At 32.3% G+C, this 22152-nt stretch overlaps 1 protein-coding gene and 1 long non-coding RNA gene across 3 annotated transcripts in view; both read left to right on the forward strand.

The window, feature by feature from the left end:
- The window catches only part of LOC133193457 (techylectin-5B-like), a 62397-nt gene extending 45573 nt beyond the window's left edge, over positions 1-16824 (forward strand). Inside the window, exons 11-12 of one of the 2 annotated variants that reach the window (XM_061329404.1) lie at positions 16175-16345; positions 16506-16824. In XM_061329404.1, coding sequence (XP_061185388.1) covers positions 16175-16345; positions 16506-16768 — 434 coding nt within the window. In that variant the 3' untranslated portion in view covers positions 16769-16824. The remainder of the gene's footprint in view (positions 1-16174; positions 16346-16505) is intronic. The other variant, XM_061329405.1, reaches the window with a different exon arrangement.
- A 3491-nt stretch (positions 16825-20315) lies between these two features.
- On the forward strand, positions 20316-20866 carry LOC133193343 (uncharacterized). The gene is made up of 3 exons (XR_009721911.1): positions 20316-20348; positions 20462-20605; positions 20719-20866. It is a non-coding gene; the product is annotated as an uncharacterized LOC133193343 (long non-coding RNA).
- The last annotated feature ends 1286 nt before the right edge of the window (positions 20867-22152 follow it).

Genomic DNA, 22152 nt, shown 5'->3' on the forward strand with positions numbered 1-22152 from the left:
ATACATTTGAAGACTATGTCTATTTTGATTTTTACAGTTACAATAACGATTGTTTGTTCTGAAAATATCAGTCCTCGTGAAAGACCATCTTACAATTCTATGTAATACAACTAATTTCTTTTCCTTATTACTGGCTTAAGGCCACCAACGCTGAGATTTTCTGACATCTGAGTTTTATAAGAAAATTTGAAAATTTCAGTTTTTTTCTCACCAAACTACGCCACCAAATATATATATATATATATATATATATATATATATATATATATATATATATATATATATATATATATATATATATATATATATATATATATATATATATATTTATTTATTTATTTATTTATTTATTTATTTATCAAACTCAGACTTGTCTTTTGAGATTTTTCTCAAATCTGAATTTCTCTCAAACATGCGTGCCACCGACGTCTTTTCCGGCCCAGCTGAGAAAAAAATTTTGAGATTTCTTAGAAAATCTTGAGATTGGTATATGTTTGTGTCAAATAAAATCTTTTATTTGAAATATTTTATAGTAAACAGGTCAAAAATGTTATTACAACGCACACTTTTATCCATGAATACGCGAAAATAACGTGCAAGCACAGAAAGCATGTTAATTTCTCACGAAACTAGATCATCCTACGTTATGTTATTTACGAAGGGGGGGGGGGGGGTACGCACATTTAAAAATCTAATTATAAATTATCTCATGCAGTGAAGAAATACGCTTGAAAATGTATCTGTCAGAAAAGGTGAAAGAAAATAAGAAAAAATTAAAAAGAAATATATCAGGAATATTCTAATAGTATGTTATGCAAAACATGTATACATCTTAATTCATACGGCAGGAATTAGTTAGAGCTCCCAATGAAAGTGCATATTTTAGTTTGCTACTTGTGGTTATAATGCAAATTTACTCATTATTAATGAGAATAAACTTGACTTATGACCATTCTGAGGAACATGTGATATTACAACAGGAAACTCTAACTATTCCAATGGAATTTTTTTTGAACACTTACAATATTTTTTTTAAAGATCGACCAGTTATAATTACGATTTGATTTAAGGAATAACTGTCTGATTTATTGGTTTCATGATGTGATCAATCGATTGGCTTGCGTGATAATTTGCATAAACGCCGAAGGCGTTTATGCATGCATAAAATTATCACGCAAGCCAATCGATTGATCATCGTCATGAAATCAAAAAATCTGACAGTTATTCCTTATATTTACATGCTCTTGATTCTGCAAATTCACGTGCTACAAGCCCCGCTTCTGTCTCTATTTGTCCCGCCCCGAGCGTGATTTTTTTTTCACCACGCCTATCGATGAACCAGTAGATTTATGTAGAAATAAAGTATTTTTACTATTTGAAATTTTATCTCGGACAGAGACATTGGAAATGTAAATATATCAAAAACAAGTACAATCCAGAGTTTCAAACATTACATGATTAAGCAGTTTTATCTATAATATGAAATTAGGGATTAAGCGTTTGCGAGATTGACTTGGGTTTCCAGTGTAATGATGAATCCTATTGGTCGCTATTTGTCGTTACATTGGCAATGTGTGACTATCTAAGAAGAAGATGAAATTTCTGGGACATTTTCTCACAGGGGATCATAGAAACATGCGATGTATTATTTAACGACTTCCCTTTATAAATATCCATAGATTAAGTACAGGATTTTTTTAAGTTGGGAAGGGGTGGGGTGGGGGGGTTAACCTGAAATTTGATAAATAGGAATCGTGTAAAATCAAGCATGCATTTACCTCCCTCCCCTGGACATGTTATGTTTTCTGTCGCATCTTACGCACAATTTACGGAACACTCAAAAATACATGTATGATGTGCGGAATTTAGTAGGGCTGGGACGATACAACTTTTTCTATATAGATACGTATTACAATATTTGAGCCACGATACGATATGTATCACGATATGTTCAATTGGTTAAAAAAAAATTGTATGGAAATGAACGAAACATTTCTTCACAAATAAGAATAATTTATTCAAAGAAGTTGTATATCTGTTGTAAATCAAAATCATTTTACAAAGGTGGTATTAATTATTGCATGTATTTTATATTTATATTTATCCTATTTATCTTACATACATGTACTTAACCCAAAATGTTAAGTAAACAAAGAAAAACGTAAGTCAGATTTTTGGGGGACGATATTTCGATATTTCCTCATATGTATCGATATGCGTATCATCATCACATTGAATCGATCGATATTATCGATTTCTCGATATATCGTCCCAGCCCTAGAATTTAGATAAATATCGAGCATTTTGCTTTTCTTCGGCTAGAAAAAAATCATTCAGTGTTTATTGTTTAACAACGAGTTTGCAGTATTTAAATCATGACTTGGCGGTAAAATTTATTTCTTTGACCACTTGAAAAAATCATTGATTTATTTTAAATACGAAAAGTCTCCATGACTAAAATAATTTTTGCTATATGGAGAATGATATGTAATTTTTACATTTGCTATGTTTTTCTCCTAAGCCAACGTTAAATGTGAATTTGATTTGAATCCATTTTCGTGTACACTCACGAGTGGAAATATGCACGGAGAAACTCGCGCTAAAATGACGTCACAGTCAGATACAGAGACGTTAATAAAAATGTAACCATGTAAGGCAGCGAATAATTTAAACATTGGGAATATTTTTGGTGCTTTTGAATATGTAAAATTTAAATATAGGGAATGGTCCTAAGTTAAGTGTGAATCAATGGTGTGTAAATCACACAGACTTGCACGTAGGCATATTTGTCGTGAAGCGCTAGCACGCTTCGTGAAATATGTCTATGTGACAAGTCTGTGTAATTAACACACAAATAACTTACACAAAACTTAAAAACATTCCTTAAATAAATCACAGGTCTGTCATTTAAAAAACAGAAAAAAAAGGTAGAAAAATGTATTTTATCAATGATTAATAGCAAAATATAGTTATGATCCGCCTACCTACTTTTCATAATCTTTCTACAGGTAACGTCACAATGGCGGAAGTGACGCCTCGATGAATGTTTCTGTCTATTTATGTCCACACAAGAGCCAAGTCTACAAAGTTTGGAAATGTTCTTGTGTTGTTTTACTTTCAGGATTTTTTTAATGTGGACTTGCTAAACAATTACTGTCACAAAGGTCGTAATGGAATCCTTACCGTTGAATAACTCGAAACAACAAGTAAAGGATGGAGGAAGTAGAGGGTGTATTTTCTCGATTATGTACCAAAATTTTGCATGCACAACTAACTCAATTAATTTCAATCTTTCATTCAAATATTTCGAGCATTTATTAAATGAAAGATCGCATATAACAATGAGAATAAGTCTGAAATTTTTCTCAAATCTCAGCTTAAATGATATCAATCTCAGAAATGTTGTTGACACGGTATTTTACTCAGCTGAGACAGAAATTTAAGATTTGAGCTCAGATATTTAAAAGTTGGTGGCCCCGAAATCTGGTATAACAAAGATTTAATCAGGGACATGCAACAATTGTTTTTTTCTCCGGTTATTCAAAAAAAATCTTGAATATTACTGATGTGTTAAAAAAATGCCGATTCAGCAAGCAACTTATGTCTACAACACACCACTAATGATAAATACTTACTGATGATATTTTTTTCAGTAGATGTTAAAAATTTCGTTCACTAATGATAAAAAAAATAATGAGGGGAAAACGTACAAAGTCTCATTCACTTATGATGAAAAAGACACGTTAATTGGTGGCTGAATGTAACTTTTGTTTATCATATATTTTAAAGTTAAATATGTGATATTTCATTATGCCGTCTCTATCGCTTATTTGTAGTTGCTTTGTTGGGATCGATGAGATTGTGATGTTGGGGTAAGTGTCTGCCCTTATTTGTTTTCATTGGGTGTTTTCACTGTTATGTTTCTGTGATGAATTGTAACTAGCTCTAGATGTCTAGCGTTGCACACTAGGCAGTGGAAAAGCTCAAATCTTGAAAAGAAATTAGTATGGATCAAGTTGTGCTTTAATAGATTTTTTTCTTTAATCAAACATGACATGATGATAATCGCTAGATTGGGCAGTTTTGTGCAGTTTATATTGAAATATTTTCATAAAAAAATCAGTAGAGGGAAGGGGGCAAATGTGTCTGGATTCCATACCTCTCTTAAAATTTTGTCAACATTTGACTCAAGTTTTATCTCCAGTCCTACTGCAAATTTGCATTTATTTTTAAGGTAACAAATGTGAAAACATCCAGGAAAGCGGGAAGGCCTGGCCTTTTCCTCAAAATTTTGCATGATATGGTCCCTGTTACAATTACTTTATTGTAACTTAAAATTGTATTCTTGTAAATAGGAAAACTCGCCGAAGTTTTAAGAACTAATGTAAAGTGAGTGTAAAAAATTAAAGAGGAGGTATAGAATGTTACTAGATCCCCTTTTAATCCCCTCGCCGAAAACCTTTCAGGATCTTCACCTTGTTGTTAATAGGATGGTTAATTATTGACTAAAATATTGTATTTTTATCACAGACACTATGGAACAGATTTTCATAAGGAGGATCTTATCATTTATGTAATAAGAGGTAGTGAACACGAGCGGGTAGCATCATTTTTCAAAGCATCGAAGGCTGCCAGAAAATTATTGACAAACAAAACAAAAAAGTTCCTGAAAGAAAAGAGACAGGGCATGATAGAAAACCTTTACCGAAATTTATTTATCACAAATCCAATTTAGGATACGGGAGAGTGTCCTTATAAAAAAAATTTGAAAGAACAGCAAAAAAATAATTAAAACCTACAAAAATCGAACAAATCGAACAAAACCTCTTTCAGATGGGAAGGGTGGGGAAGGTTGTTTTCAACAATTAAAAATTGGTTACAGTAAGATGGAGGGGTTAGCCTTACTGCAGCAAAAAAGAATGGGGGCAATCTACCTTTGAATGCGAAATTCCATAAAGAAACTGGAAAAGCCTTTTCTCAGGGGGAAATAAAACAACAGCAATAGCAAAACTATGACGTTATAGTTATAATGTTGCTTGAAAGGTTTAATTTCTTCATATTCTTTATCAGCTAATATATATATATATATATATATATATATATATATATATATATATATATATATATATATATATATATATATATATATATATCTGCACAAAAAAGGCCATATCAACGTAATAATTCCATGTATTATTACATTCTGTCGCCCGTGTGGCGCATTGGTTAGAGCGTCTTCTCTAGAGTCGCGGAGTAGGGAGTAGATCCTTATGTCGCAGTAGGTGCTGGCACGAAAAAGATTCCTCACTGCTCAATGGCCGTAAGTGCCGAGTATAGGACAAAATTTTCAGCTCTCCATCGACAAGTGGTGGCGTCTCCATATGAGTGAAAAATTCTCGATAGGGACGTTAAACTACATACAAACAAACAATTATTACATTCTTATTTGCCTCATAAGCTATCTGTATTTTTGTAAAAAAAAAAAAAAAAAAAAAAAAAAAAAAAACAAGAGGCCCAAGGGCCACATCGCTCACCTGAGCACTGTGGCTAGGAAAAAAGGAAAAATCAGTTTAGTATTGAAAAGCTTAAATGCATAAGTGGTCCCACCTACCCCTAAAAAGGGAATGGGGGGGGGGGGGGTGGTTATGATTTGAACAAACTTGAATCTACACTATCTGAGGATGCTTCCGTATAAATATAGATGCTTCCGAATAAATATGACCAATCATAGCTTTGCTGTTCTTGAGAAGATGATTTTTGAAGATTTTTCCTATGTACACCTATGTTAAACATTGATCGTCCATTTTGGCCCCACTCTACCCCTGGGGGGTCATGATTTGAACAAACTTGAATCTACACCACCTGAGGATGCTTCCATATAAATATGACAAATCATAGCTTTGCTGTTCATGAGAAGAAGATTTTTGAAGATTTTTCCTATGTACACTTATGTTAAACATTGATCGTCCATTTTGGCCCCACCCTACCCCTGGGGGTCATGATTTGAACAAATTGAATCTACACCACCTGAGGATGCTTCCATATAAATATGACCAATCATAGCTTTGCTGTTCTTGAGAAGAAGATTTTTGAAGATTTTTCCTATATATTCCTATGTAAAACTTTGATCGTCCAATGTGGTCCCACCCTACCCCCAGGGGTCATGATTTGTACAAACTTGAATCTACACCACCTGAGGATGCTTCCATATAAATATGACCAATCATAGCTTTGCTGTTCTTGAGAAGATGATTTTTGAAGATTTTTCCTATGTACACCTATGTTAGACATTGATTGTCCATTTTGGCCCCACCCTATCCCTGGGGGTCATGATTTGAACAAACTTGAATCTACACCACCTGAGGATGCTTTCATATAAATATGACAAATCATAGCTTTGCTGTTCTTGAGAAGAAGATTTTTAAAGACTTTTCCTATATATTCCTATGTAAAACTTTGATCGTCCATTGTGGCCCCACCCTATCCCCGGGGGTCATGATTTGAACAAACTTGAATCTACACTACCTGACAATAATTCCACATGAGTTTCGTCTTTCCTGGCCCACTGGTTCTTGAGAAGAAGATTTTTCAATAATGCCATTAATTTTTTGCTATTTCGTAATTATCTCCCCTTGGAGGAGGGTGTGGCCCTTCATTTGAAAAAACTTGAAACCCCTTCACCCAAGAATACTTTGTGCCAAGTTTGATTGAAATTGGCCCAGTAGTTCTGGAGAAGAAGATGAAAATGTGAAAAGTTTACGACAACAACGACGCCGACGACGCCGCCGCCGACGACAGACAACGGACAAATTTTGATCAGAAAAGCTCACTTGAGCCTTCGGCTCAGGTGAGCTAAAAAGAAGATTTTTGTAAGGTTCTTTTTGCCAATTCATTGAACTCTTTGTTCTTATTCAAATAAATATAGGGATACATAGGATGATCATTCCTCTTGATTCTGTAATGTATTGTTAAATGTTGAATAGGTTTTTAAATCAGCTGATTGAACTGTTTCAATCCTTCAGCTTTTTTAAACAAAATCAGCAGAACTTGAGAAATGGAGAACATTAAAATCCGAACAGCAATTACCCCTTGTATAAAAGGTGTGGCAAACAAAAGGACGAGCGTCGCATTCACAATAGTGGAAGAATCAAATAATGTAAAAAGAAACTTTTGATGACATATCTTCGTGTGTACTGAACCAAAACTTCATAGATTACCCTCTATCTCTCTCTCGAACAATACATGTGCGCTATGTTTTTTTTTTTAAGGAAAAGAACAATCTTCGTTAAAGTTTCACGACATTGCCACAAATCTTAAAACACGATTAAATATCAGTGGACTCCATTTTCAATATACAATGTACAAATATTTAAATTAGAAATTTATAATGATGACAAGCATATAAAATTCAACCAGGAAGTGATGTGGATTTTATGTTTTTTTAACAGGAATCAGGTAGGTCCCAAACTTTACATTTCCTTTGTCTCACATATTTTTATGAATCATTATACATGTATTTCGTAAATAAAGTTTAGAAAAAATACATTGCATTTATATTTAAACAAATCAGAAAATTGCTCTCTCTCTCTCTCTCTCTCTCTCTCTCTCTCTCTCTCTCTCTCTCTCTCTCATGTCTTGTTTTCCTTTGCAGTTGTAAAGGATATTGAGGCAAATTCATGATAAGAAGAATTCTTGGATGGATTCACCAAAAGTAGCAACTCATCAATATTTTTGTTTATTCCATTTTCTTTTTACACTTTAATTACATGTATTCAGTAATTTTCCATTTTTCATTTCTTCGCTCTCTTTTAAGTAGTATTAAAATTTAACATTTAGGAATTCTCAGACTCAGGCTATGTCAAATGTTCCCTCGAGACTAATACCAAATCGCAGGTACACGTACGTAGGTCAATATTTTTGACACAAACTTTATCTTTTAAGGAAAAAAAAACTTATCCGTTTCTCTTAGATGTAGAACATCGTTCGCCAATTATTAATAATGATTTCCTCATTAAGGAGAGTGAAAAATACGTTAATGGAAATCCCGACAGTGTATATTTGGAATTAAAGTCATCAGATTATGAGAAAATACGAGACTCCGCGGTAAGTAAGGATGAAATTCAGAGGTTTTGCAGATACGTGGTTCATTTCATTTTCTAAAGCCTATATTTACATTTGTATTTCATCTGCGCCCATATCATTTTTAAGAAACTTAAAAAATAGAAATAGCTAATTTTGAATAACACATTGCTAATAAAATGTAATATCTATCAAAAAAGTAATTTCTTTGTTTTTAATGTCTTATTAGATTAGAATTAGAATTTGAAGAAAAAAAACTTCTTTTTTTGTTCTTGTTACAATACAATATTTTATGTTATCTGAAGGTCATTTCGGAGTCAACAAAATCAGATCACGAATACTTCATGCCAGCTGACATCCAGTATCCGGAATATCCCAAACCCGTGAGTTTGCCTATTACTAGTAGTACTGCGTCACAAATTATTTCAGATTTTCATTTTCATTCATTTTTTTCAAAGTATGTGAAGCTTGAATCGTAGATGGTTAATACAGGTAAAATACCTTTAAGCTTCAATGACATTTTTAAAAAGGTACAGCATATTCAGTATGTTCTAAAGAAATGTTTCCGAGTCATGGAGTTAAGTTACCATGAAAATTATAATTTGTACATAGGACGTCAATTTTTTGTAAAGAAATTATTTACGACTCCACGGGTGCATTAAAGTCAAAACTGTTAAGTGTATCGTAGAAATCAGATAACTACTGAGGTAATGAAAAATTTGGCATCAGAATACATTCGCAGATATAGACCCAGATAAATTATTTGTCACTTTAAGTTTGACATTGAAACAATACTTTTCCCAAGGATTTTTTTCTTGATCCAGTATAAACATATCTGTTTCAGTACTTGAAAAATTGCAAAGCTATAAAAATTCAATCGCAAATGTCTACTTAGTCTCCAAAATTCACATATGCGGGAGTCTTTGCTGCTTTAATTATTTTGTTAGGTCACCAGGTTTTTTTTACATTTAAATATTTGCATGGCACTCATATGTGTGCTTATATTCGCCCTTTTTTTAAAGAAAAAAATCTTTGATCAAATATTGTGTGTATCAAATAAAAATAGAGAGAAGAATCGGTAAGAAGACTTGCTTTTCAGGATTACACTTTGTCGGATTCACAGTATGAAAAACCGTTACAAGTTGTTCGTCCTTTACAAGTTGAGACACCAAAAAAGAATACCACACGTACACCGGAAACAATTAGCGTAAGTACAACTGTACTCACGTGTTTAAAACGGAGAGAAAAATATGAAAAGTGTAAAACTTTCCAGTTCAATTTTCAGTGATGTTGACAATAGAGAGAGAGAGAGAGAGAGAGAGATGTATATATATATATAAGGAATGTTTTTAAGTTTTGTGTGAATTATTGTTGTGTAAATCACACAGACTTGCACGTAGGCATATTTTTCATGAAGCGCTAGCGCGCTTCATGAAATATGCCTACGTGACAAGTCTGTGTGATTTACACACCAATAATTCACACTAAACTTAAAAACATTCCTTATATTTACATTTTACAAGTTCAAAAGCAACAATATTATGCTCAATATTTGAATTTCTTGCTGCCCTATATCGTTACATTTTTATTAACGTCTCTGTAGCCTCATTGTGACGTCACTTTACCGCGAGTTTCACCGTGTATATTTCTACGCGTGAGTATACACAAAAATGAACTTCAAATCAACTGCACAGTTGGCTTAGTAGAAAAACATAGCAAATGTATATATATATATATATATATATATATATATATATATATATATATATATATATATATATATATATATATATATATATATATATATATATATATATATATATATTTATTTATATTAATGCAATAAGTACTTTGATAGCCCAATTGCCCATTAAATTGCTTATTTCTTTCCATAATCCTCTCATCACTAGAGCACCATATTTTATCCTCCTTCAATGAATAAAAAGTCTGTAAAACAGTCTGTCGTGTGTTGCCACCTTTGTGACGTTTAATAATTTGCTTGAAATTCTCAAAAGTATTATTAACAATGGCATATAATTTTAGCTGACACAAAATATAAATATGAGAAATAAACTAATTTTGTAAAGGGAGATAATCCAAATTTCCAGTAATTACAACTTAGACTTAACAGAAAAATCATGAAAATGGACATTGAAGACATGATAAAATAATTTTACTCACCAAGTTCTTGATAAAATAAATAACAAACTTGAAAAAACGTCCGTCCTCCAAGGCTGTAGGTGGGAGAAGAGGCAGAGTGACGCACCGCGTGGCCGAAATGTTAAATGTTTGATTTTGATTGGTCAATCTCTGCCTCTCCTAAGACATGAAACAAAATAACCATTATAATACATCACGATACAATATATCAGACTTGAACATTCAAGGAGGACACTTATTGATTACAATAAAAAATTTTAAGTAAACTTAAATTTATATATATCATAATGCAATTATAGATTTGTTGATATTTTACAACAAATATAGAGTTATGAGCTAACAATAGACTAATTTTGCATGTAATATACAATTTTGAAAGGCCTCTCATCAATCGGAACAAAACCTGAAACTTCCAGAGAGAGAACAGTTAGAGTCCAAATGCAGCAAGCGGCCCCTTCTTATCTGCTGCCTTTTCGTCTTCTTGATTATCATTGCTTCCTCTGTGGTTACTGCTGTGGTACTGATCATAAACAACAAAGGTAAATAAATAGTATATACAACCAGATAAAACGGACACTTCGATTCAGAAACGCCCCTGATTGCCTAAATTGCTATCATTATATTTTGCTGCTTTATTCATCCTTTTTTTCCTTGTAGATACACCTGAAGCCAATAGAAACGCACAAACATCATCAGGTGAATTTGTTTTTGTTTGTTCTCCCTATCAAAATATTATATTATGATTATCAAAATATTATAACTAATTATTTTTTTCTAATTCTTTTTGAATCAGCAAGAATTTGGTGAAGTATGAATAAGTAGATTCGAAATATAAATCATTGTGTGGAACATAATGTTCTTATTTTTTGTAGAAATTTACATCCATAGTAAAAAAAAAATAACATTTAGAAATGGAAAAGTGTTTACGAGAGAGTTTTGTGGTTTCCCGTCGGCTAGCAATGTTTATAATTTTAGTAATACATATTAGCAATGTCATAAATAGGCTTTTTTGTAAAGATACTAGATGAAATCCCGCACAAGCGCGGGGAATTGAATTTATACCACTACCGACCGAAAAATTCCAATAATATATATTGTAGTTTCTACTGACAGCGTATAGGCTTACAGCAGGAAGACATACTTTGTTCAAAATCCCGCATATAGCTTTGGAGCAGAAGAAGATGTACGTCAACCCCCAACCCCAACCCCCCTTCCTTGTAGAAACTTGAAAATAACAGTTTCATTAATTGACGTTTATTGTGAAACCTGTTATACTATGTAATGAATATTGTACTTCAGGTGCTCTTATTTCATTTCCGTCAAGGATAAAAGCAGCGAATATGCACAATTTAATGATAAATTGATTTTGATTTTTTTTTTTTTTTTTTTTTTTTTTTTGGTAAAAATAAGCTTTTAAGCCCTATGAAAAGACTGAGTATTTGATACAAAAGACTGTATTAAGAAAGAAAAAACCTGAAGTATATTGATTAAAGCACAAAATTTTAACAGCTTTTATTGTGTTTAAACAATACCTTATTCATTAATTTTCTCTTTTCATTTAAGCAAATTTATTACGAAGTACAAATTGTTCTACGGGTTCGTTGTCACTATGCTCTCAGTGAGGACTATACAAATTTTACCGATAAATTTACTAGGAAAACCTACTAATAGTTTTCCGATATATAAATATATTCACAACTTATATTGTTATCAATGATTTACCATTATTTCAATGACCATTCACACAAAAGCTTTTTTTTTATGTTCATGAAGCTATAATCGCCTCGTTTTTCTTTAACATCGGGCTCGATGCTATATGATGTTTTAGAAGTTTCCATCAATATTAAGATCGGTGAATGACGAAAATAATTTGCACATTTCCTTTTTTTAGTCGGTTATGACAACCTATTTCTTTTATATCATTTAAATCAAGTTTTGATTGAATAATTCATTGATGATGTTTTATGAAATAAATAAAAGATTGTTTGTTGTCAGTTTCATTAAAAATTGACAGTAATTAGATCCGCCAACTGGAACCGCCACCATACTCACGTTTTCCTATTTCATGGCTGTTTATAGAAAATGAAAGTAGACTTTTAATTTTATGTACGATACTTACTATGCGAGTGAAATCTGAAAATAGTTTACGGACATCATCTTGTATCTAGTGTATTCACAGAGGAGTTAGTAAGAACTCTGGTGCACCCGTTTCGGACTTTATTTGCGAAATTTTTTAATTTATAAGTGACAGTGGGACGGACAACTTCGGAATGGACATTTTTCCGAACTTGCGCACCCTTTTCCTTTAAAGCTATTATCTTAGGATTTTTTTTAAATGGTGGGGTTTTTATATCTAAATTGATTTATGAAATAAAAAATCCAACATTTTTAGCTAGTTTTTGAGATATTAAGTGGCAAAGATAAAAATCCCATGGGGAAACATGTACTTAAAATTACCCCATGAAAAACCCCACAAAAACCCCATGGGGTTTAAAATTTTCCCCATGGGGGAAAAAACCCCATATAATCTTTTGTGGGGTTTTTAAACCCATATACGACTAAAAATTACATGTGGGTTTTTTTCCCCCACGTTTTTGTTACTTAGGGTAAAAAAACCGATGTTTTTTTTTCTGAGTATGAAAATTCATTGGAAGATCGTTTTCTATGTAGTGTGGAGTTAGGTGCGTTGTGTTATTATATATACCATAGGGATAAATCTTCATTACAATTTTTGTGCTATGGCAATGTTGAAAAATTCATTACTTTCCTCCTTTCAAGATGGAACAAAACTAAATCAAGACGAAGAACACGTCACTAAAAAAACAATATTCATGAAAAATATGACTAATTAATATCTAACAATCTTATAACTCATTAGATATAAATGGGAATACATCATTGTCTTCGACAGGAAATTCAGAAACAACAAACTCGAAATTAACTGAAACGATACCAACAACATTGATAACGAAAACATCAATAATGACAACCCCAGTGGTAGGGACAACAATAAAAGAAACATCATCAACACAAACAACAACAACAACAAAAACAACATTAATAACAAGAACAATGCTACCAACAACGAAGGAATCAACAACTTCGATGACAACCACACCAACAACAAAATTGACATCAACGACACCGGCATCAGGCATATCAAGTACGATCATTTTAAAGAACTTGTTCCCAGACGTAGCTGTTTATATGAATGTTATTTATCTGTTTATTTGAATATTTCTGATTAGACTTACTTACGCAAAATTAAAGAGAAAGATTGAATATCAATTCAATGTTACTGTAAATCATTTTTTATTCTCGAGAACCATATTTTGGCGTTTTTACGCGAGACCGTCCCCTATCGAAAATTTCCTTCTCGCGTAAATTTTTATTAGTAAAGATTATATAGGACAATAGTCAGAATTCGTTAAAATTCTGTCTTGCTAGAAAATGCTAAATACCATCTCGCGGAAATAAGGGGTCACGAATATATGGTGATCTAGAGTTAACAATGTTCAGACGGATCGCAACAATAAAGTTAACAAAATTATTATCTATATGCGAAGTGAGTCTCCCGTCACGAATTTCCCCCCATATAACTAAGCATATTTACTCTTGATTTCTCGAACTCTGAATTTCTCGAAACCCTTGATAACAAAATTGAAGTCTGTTGAGTCACGTTTTGTCCGCCGTCACGAAATGTCCGCCTCTTTTTCAGAAAAATCGTCACGTTATGTCCGCCGTCACGAAATGTCCCGCTATTGATATTCTATTGGAATTAACCCTTGATACCTCGAAGTGGGAATGTGTACGCAAGAGTAACATAATTAACACCTTTACCTGGACATTTAAATGGCCCCAGGCAGAAAACGCCAGACTCGAGGAATATCATATTTATTCAGGTGACACTTATGCTGCAAAGTGATAATTGATTTACAATTAATCATATTTTGCCTGTCTGCTCTAAAATTAATCAACATCGACTGTCTTACGATAATCTAGAGACGCAGTGAAAAGAAAAAATTAATTATAAGACGAGACACTAATTTTGAGTCAGCGTGAAAGTTAAATAAATAATGAAAATGCAGAAACTGTGCATAGCAGCATCAATGTCAATATGACGACTATTGCAGAAGAAATACTTACAGAACTGCGTTCGATGTTTGTTTGTTTGTATGTTGTTTAACGTCCCTCTCGAGAATTTTTCACTCATCTGGAGTAGCCACCACTTGCCGGTGGATAGCTGCAAATTTTGTCCTATACTCGGCACTTACGGCCATTGAGCAGTGAGGGATCTTTTTCGTGCCAGCACCTACTGCGACACGGGACCTCGGTTTATACGGTCTCATCCGAAGGACCGGTCTCCACGTCCCACAGTAGGATTCGAACCAGCGACGTAAGGATCAACTCCTTACTTCGCGACTCTAGAGCAGACGCTATAACCACTGCGCCACGCGGGCGACGCGTTCGATGTTTGATATCAACTTGTACAAATAGTCAATGATACCTACAACGCTATAAAATGTCGTTTTCAGGTAACGAATGCGTAGTATGATGTTCTTCTTACATATAATAAATAAATATACATGAAATGATGATATACATTTTTTTGCTTTATTAACTTTAAAAAATATTCACCTTAAAATAAAAAGAAGTGGAAAAGATAAGCACTGCATGGATATGAATGAAAATCATTAGATCCGGTAAGACTTACTAGTATTTTAAAACCTGTCAACCAACCCGGAAAATTTCCGGAAAGTTTTTTTTCTCGGTCTCGCGGATTTAAAGGCATCGAGATTTACCAGTATAATATTTTACTACATAGTTTTGCTTATTTTGTAAATAGATTTTAAACACATTTAAGAACAGCTCTAATAAATGATGGAAATACCGTAACGCGTTTTAATTAGAATAAAGTACTTATTTTTTTCACATATTTCCAGCTGTAGATAGATACAAAGATTGTAAAGAACTATACCAGCAAGGTTATACTACAACCGGGGTGTACACAGTTTTCCCGTCTCTCCCTGTTACCAGACCAGTGGAGGTTTACTGTGATATGACAACCGATGGAGGGGGCTGGACGGTAAGAATCGGTTCTAAACATTTGCTTGTTTTACATACATGTACAATATAAACAGATTTTGAAACAATTCTTTCTTTCTTCCTTCCTTTCATAACTCTTTTTTTTTCAGAGCATTACGACGTTCAGGTCATAAATCAATACATGTGGATCAAATACATGTAGTAAATATTTTAATGTTTAAAATCAATATTTCACATTAAGAATACATGGAACTTGGTGTTTTTATTAAGGTATTATTAATCTCAATTGAGAAATCGAAGCAAAAGAGACTTTTCTTTCAAAAAATAAAATTTATCAATTAAAAGAGTTTTACTGATAGGACTTCCTAATGTTGCTGATAAACAAAAAGATGATTTAAGTTTAACTTGTTTAACCTGTTAATCATAGAACCGAAATGTAGCATAGATTAAAATTTACGACTTAATCCATGTACAACATGTTTTGGAGCTAAATGAACAGTTTACTTCATGTTTAACAAATTTTTGGAACGCGATAAAAAATATTAATGTGAATGTCTTAACCATCGAAAAAGATGTAGTAAGAAAGTTAATCATTTCTATCAGGTATTTCAACATAGAAAGGATGGATCTGTTGATTTTTATTTGGATTGGTTGAACTACAAATCAGGGTTTGGGCAACCCCAGGGAGAGCACTGGCTTGGTATGTGAAGCAGATTTGGTTATTATTACCTCAAAGGCATTATCTTAACGTTCACTTGATGTCATGTTTTCTGCACTAAAATTTGATGCATTTCAACTTTGTTGATGAAATAAAAAGTTTGACCTAGAATTGTTTTAATAAAAAAAAAAGGAAATGTCAGAAAAATAACACTGATAAATCTTTTTATAGGAAATGATCACTTACATCAGCTGACCACCCTTGGAACGTCAGATCTTTACGTCCGGCTAGAAAAATTCAGTGGTGGTTGGTTCTATGCCAAATATAAGGATTTCAGGATTGCCAACGAAACAGATAGTTACAGAATGAGACTTAAAGAAGGGTCTTATCAGGGAAATGCAGGTATACAAGTCCAAAAAATATTTTTTTGAATACTAGACAAAAAAGTGACAAGATCACCTCGATCTGTTGTCTACAAATACCACTTTTAGAATTATCTCAGAGACTTCAAGATTCGTTAAAATGTTCATGTCATTTAACATGGATTTTAATATAACTTTAGGTGAATCCATTGAAAGTCACGGAACAACCAATACGAATGGACAAAAATTCAGCACACGTGACATAGATAATGATTTTGCTGAGGGTAGTTGTGCAATAGCACGTAAAGGTGCATGGTGGCATAATATATGCACGTGGGCAAACCTTAATGGAATATACGGAAACGGAAGTTGTCAGACAGCTGGGAATTGTAATTTTTGGTATTCATTGACAAACAACTTTGGTGGTGTAAAAACTTCATTTATGATGGTTCGCCGAGTTTGATTTTGAAATTAATATTGACACAACTGAGTTGTTTTATCGCTGAATTTTATGCAGAGTTCCTAAGACGCTATAATCATTTATTATGATTATTATCAAATATTTACATTCTAAAATGTTTTCCCTTTTACATTGTATAAAACTATTGGAACATTTATCATTTAAGCCTCTGTGTAAACAGGTTCGGAACATGACCATAAATTCATTGTTAAGTCATAAACAATCGACTCATAAGTTGTCAACGTGTTCCACACATTCAATTTATTTTAGGTTTGAAAAACAAAATCATTTCATGAGTACGTAAATATTTTTACAGATAAGTCACAAATGTAAATATAGGTAATAAAGTATTATTTCTGTATTATATCATTTTTCTGTAATGTAACTATTTGACTTATGTTTTATTCTAAGTTGTTTCCTTATATGTCTGTGCATGTTTATGCATTATTCTTTTTCTTTTAAAAAATGCTTCAATCACTACTAGTACATTGTACATCATTTTAGTATAATCGTATTGTTAAGCGCCTTTTCATTAAATAGGCGCTCTTTAAATGCTTCAAGTATTTTATTGATTATTACATAACTGTTTTTTTTAATTGGACCACAGATCATACTCTGAATGAAATATGTTTTCATTTGGAAATTTAACTGCTGTTTCATATAAACTGAGGTCTTTGTTAATACTATAATGCACTTAAGTTTTGTAAAAACTGTTTTGTTTGTTTGCTTATGATTTGTAATATTTTTCCTCTGATGAGAATTGATTTAACTGTGCTAAAGAAAAAGACAGAATTAAAAGTTTCTATTCTCAAACATGACACGATATTTTTCAACATTTACATTTCACACTGTATCTAATTAAAGAACTTCACTCCAGTTCAATGTTCATGCAATGTAGAGTGGTGCTCTATTAACCTTCTTTATCAGACTTTCCCTTTACATAATATCAAGGTAGAAAATTGTTTGATAAACTTACAACTCGTATTTTATTAAAAATGAAATCTAATAATTTTCAGACTTTTCGAGAAAAACTACACACACATTACAAGGAATTTTATTCCAACATTGATCGAATATAATACCATAAAGTACATAATACCTATTCCTTACAAGTGCTTCCTCTTTTGTGGCTAACTTAAATGCTGCTATAATTAGCCCCTGGAAATTTTTAATCGAGATAAAAAATATTAAGTAAATCGACTAAGAGATTAGGGTAAGTAAAGTCTTTTCCTTACATCTTAAAACACTTTCAATCTAGGATTTAAGAATTAGTTGGAGATAGTGATGAATTGCAAACAATATACTTCTTTTTTATGTTTATAATACCTTAGGCGTGTGGGTATTGTTATTGATGAACTGTCCAAAACCGAAAGTAACTGCTAATTTTATTATAGCTTATCATTTTATTTGCATATTGTTTAATTGTTAAATTTGTAATTATGCTATCATTGTCATTAATATGTCTGTCTGAGTTTATTAAGTAAATGCGCATTGAACGAAACTAAGATGTCAAACGATTCTGTTTTACGATTGCAAAATAGTGGATAAGTTCAATAAGTGCAAAATCATCACAATATCGTAAATGAATGTTTTTATAAAAATGCCTGATAGTTGTATAGAATATATCACTGTAGACGCTCAATAACTTCTAATTTACTCTATATGTATTAAGAACACTCAAAAGTTAACCCCACCCCCAACACTTCCGTGTTTACAAACTTCTTTGTGTTGCACAATTTCCCTCAGTGCAAATGTACTTAATTATTGATTTGTCCTTGAAAAGTGTAAACATATTCATTACCATGCAAAATGTACAAAAATACTTGGAACTCGTTTAGAAAATTAGCAGTCTGCAGCTTCATTTCAAATGATGTGTCATTCAAAGTGGTTCTATTATATGTAGTAGAGCATTTAGTAGAATTTCGTTAATTCTATTTAGAACCACTTTCAGTGATACATTCTGAAATATAGCCACAGACTGATAACAATCTAAAGAAGTTTCAAGTAATTTTGTTAGCTATGGAAAAATTTCACAAAATTGAATTAAATTTTGGATGCTGATTTCCCCGAAGAAAAAAATTTAACAATAAATATACCAAAAAAAAGTTCATTTATTTAAAAACTATTTAAAGATTCAACAGGCTTTTTACAAAATTCGTAATTCTACAAGCATGGATTTTCTTTTTATAGAAATATAAAGCACTTCAAAACCAAATCTACAAGTATGAAATTCTGTAAACAAAACACAGCCATTGGAAAAGAATGTGAAACCAGAAGCGATGATGAAAATTCAACGGATCTTGATGCTGATACACTCATGTCAAGCGACTTTGTCTTCGAGTCTGATGATAGTTCTGAATCGCCATTAACAGAAGAGGACCAGATATCGAATTCGATAACTATTTTTGCAGAGTTCCAAATTAAGTTATCAGCGGAAGACTCCTTTCTTTTATGGCTGATCATTCGAATTCTTATCCCCTGTCTTCGCAAAATTGCAACCTTTGCGATTAATTTTTTCAAGGTTTGGTTTCCTACCATTGTGTCACTGATGGGAAGAAATGGAAAGCAGGCATTTTCAACCAGGACGACCAAGGAAAGACATAAAATGAGCTTTAGACGTCCCGTTCCTACCCCACAGGAACATTACCAAGACAAAAAGTTTTTCAGATTCCGCTTAAAGAACACAGATTGGATAGAAGATACAGATTTGTTCAATCTGGCATTTTTGAAAAATTGGTTCCTCACTGGAAAATCGAAAGCACATTGCAAGAAGATGGATGGAAAAGACAAATTCCAAGCTGTTGAAAGTAAATTGCTCGCAAATAAAGTGTTCTACAAAGAGGATTCTGAAGCATGGTGTGAATATTTTCAAAAGACTTCATCCCATTTCATACCTGAAAATTTGATTGCAAATGTATTTATGCTGTCTGCTAATGAATTGCAAAATATAAAATCTAATAAAGGTACCTTACAAACTGATCAAGAAGATGCAAAACAAGATCATGAGGAAAGGAGTATTGCTTGTAAAACTCCTTTGGAATCTTTATGGTTGAATCGACTTCCAACTGATGATGATGATGATGGAAAAGATGTTCAAGAGTTGGAACGTAGAAATCTGAATGGACTAGCAATTCAAAGCAAGACACATGACGAATCTGAAACGAACACGTATATGCCTGCTCTTAAGATGAACCCATCCACCCTGCAATTGCTGAATTTGCTGAACGAAATGAAATTTCCAGTCGAAACTCTGGTTATTAATTTAACAAAAGAAGAATTTCAAGAATCTCCCGATAAATTTCAAGCTGGTGGGATACGCAATATCTTTTCAGAGAATGATGTCACTTTCCATGATATCCTGAAGCAATTTATCACAAATGACGAGGAAGTGAAAAATATTCTTCACTTTCTTCAAAATGAAAATGGAGCTCTGAATAATGTACAAAAGATAAATGCTTACAATTCTTATAATCCTTTCAACAGATTTGTAGTAGTTGGGTCAAGAGAAGATTTGAAACCATTTTTGTCACGGGTAAAGGAAAATGGCGTATCGGACCACTGTGGAATTGCTTTCAAAGACACGGTAATGTCTGATGATGCATGTTTACATGAACAATGATTATCATAGCTGTTGTGTATCTAAAATTGATTGTATTTAATGTTTAAAATAATTACTTCTTCTTTCTTTATTCTAAGCTAATGGATGATATTGCAAGAACATCAAAATCATTTCGGCAGAACCATCAGTACAAAGTAGTAGGAGAGCTTGGGAAAGGGGCATTTGGCCAAGTTTTGCTTTGTATATCTGTGGAAAGGAATGAGCTTTTTGCTATGAAAAGGGTATTAATTTTTTGTCTTATATAAAAACATTTTTAAATATTGAATAAGTCGTTTTCTGTTATAAAGAGGAATGTGCTATATACATATTGCTTGTGAAATTTTCATTTCCATAGATCAAAAGACAATATTTTCGAGAGGAAGAGGTTACCATTCCTGCATTACAACTTCAAGGGTATGCAAAGGCGTTGAAGATATATGGAATAGTTGTTGAAGATGAATTCATCAATATCATTATGGAATATGCTGAAGGTAGTGCATTGACATAGCTTCATTTCAAAAAGAAAAACATGATGTTCAGATATACAATTGATGAATGTTTCAAATTTTACTAGGAGGTTCATTAAAAAAACGAAGATATACTACGAGAAACACATTTCTGGAATCAGTAAGCATATTCTTTCAACTTCTTAAGGCTTTGAAAGAATTGCACGGACATGGAATAGCACATTTTGACATTAAAGGTATGTTTGTTTTTTTATGTTCTTTGTAACCAGTTGTCTCAATCATGACTCTATAATATTGATATTTATTTTCATATATATACAGTTGAACTTCGGTTTTTTGAACACTGATATCTCAAATACCATGGATACGTCGAAGTAATTTCGAAGTCCCAACCCCTTTATTTTTTTTAAGCTTTTTACTCTGGTTAAATCGAATCCTCGGTTATCTCGAAGTTTTTTCTCTCGGTCCCGTTAAGTTTGAAATAAAGAGGTTTGACTAAATATATTTATTTCATACATTGTTGTATAATGAAAAATATTCAAATAGAGAAGATGAAGAAGATTTTAAGCTAACACAGCTAGCATTACCCCTTTCATTAACAATCTTTTGGATACTTAGCAAATTTTTGCATAGTAACTTAAATTGTGACGCCATGATAAGCGGTGCATTATAAAGTCACTTTGATGTTTATTAAGAGAAAATATAATAATGCTTTTAAGCTTTGAATTGAAGGTATGAATATTTTTTTCTTTTTCTTTTCGTTGGATATGGTTTCCAAACAGTATTGTATAAAAGGGAATGCGTTATCACACACAACTAAATGTTCACTTAGTTGACTTTGTCCTTTATTCTTGATTGATTATTTGCTGTTTATAGACACGTATTCGAGTTCTTAGTTTGTTGCTTGTTTCTCAAATGTAAAATTCCTTACAACAAGAGCATGTTCTAACGTAGATGACGTTCTTTGTTTCACAAGACATATTGCTTTGACATATACATTATTCTCTTCAAGAACGGACGTGGAAATACAATATTTAAAAATTTAAAGATAACTTAAGGAAATAAATCTTCAGCATATTTTTATCCATGTGTATTTTGATATTTTGATAGTAACGAGAATTTATTTAAACCGTACAGGCATGTAAAAATTTTTAGTATATATTTCGTTTTGGAAAAACTATCTTGATTTTTTTTTTTTTTTTTTTTTTTTTTTTTTTTGTTAAATTCATTTCCTCCTGAGCTTTTCAAATATAAAGACAATTTTGGGCGTTGTTCTTGTTAATCATTGTAAATTAACAATGATTACTCATATTTACTCATGA

The sequence above is a fragment of the Saccostrea echinata genome, unplaced genomic scaffold (genome assembly GCF_033153115.1).
Source record: "Saccostrea echinata isolate AGI-Se365-2 ecotype Australia unplaced genomic scaffold, CSIRO_AGI_Sech_v1 ptg000027l, whole genome shotgun sequence".
Classification (NCBI taxonomy): Eukaryota; Metazoa; Mollusca; class Bivalvia; order Ostreida; family Ostreidae; genus Saccostrea; species Saccostrea echinata.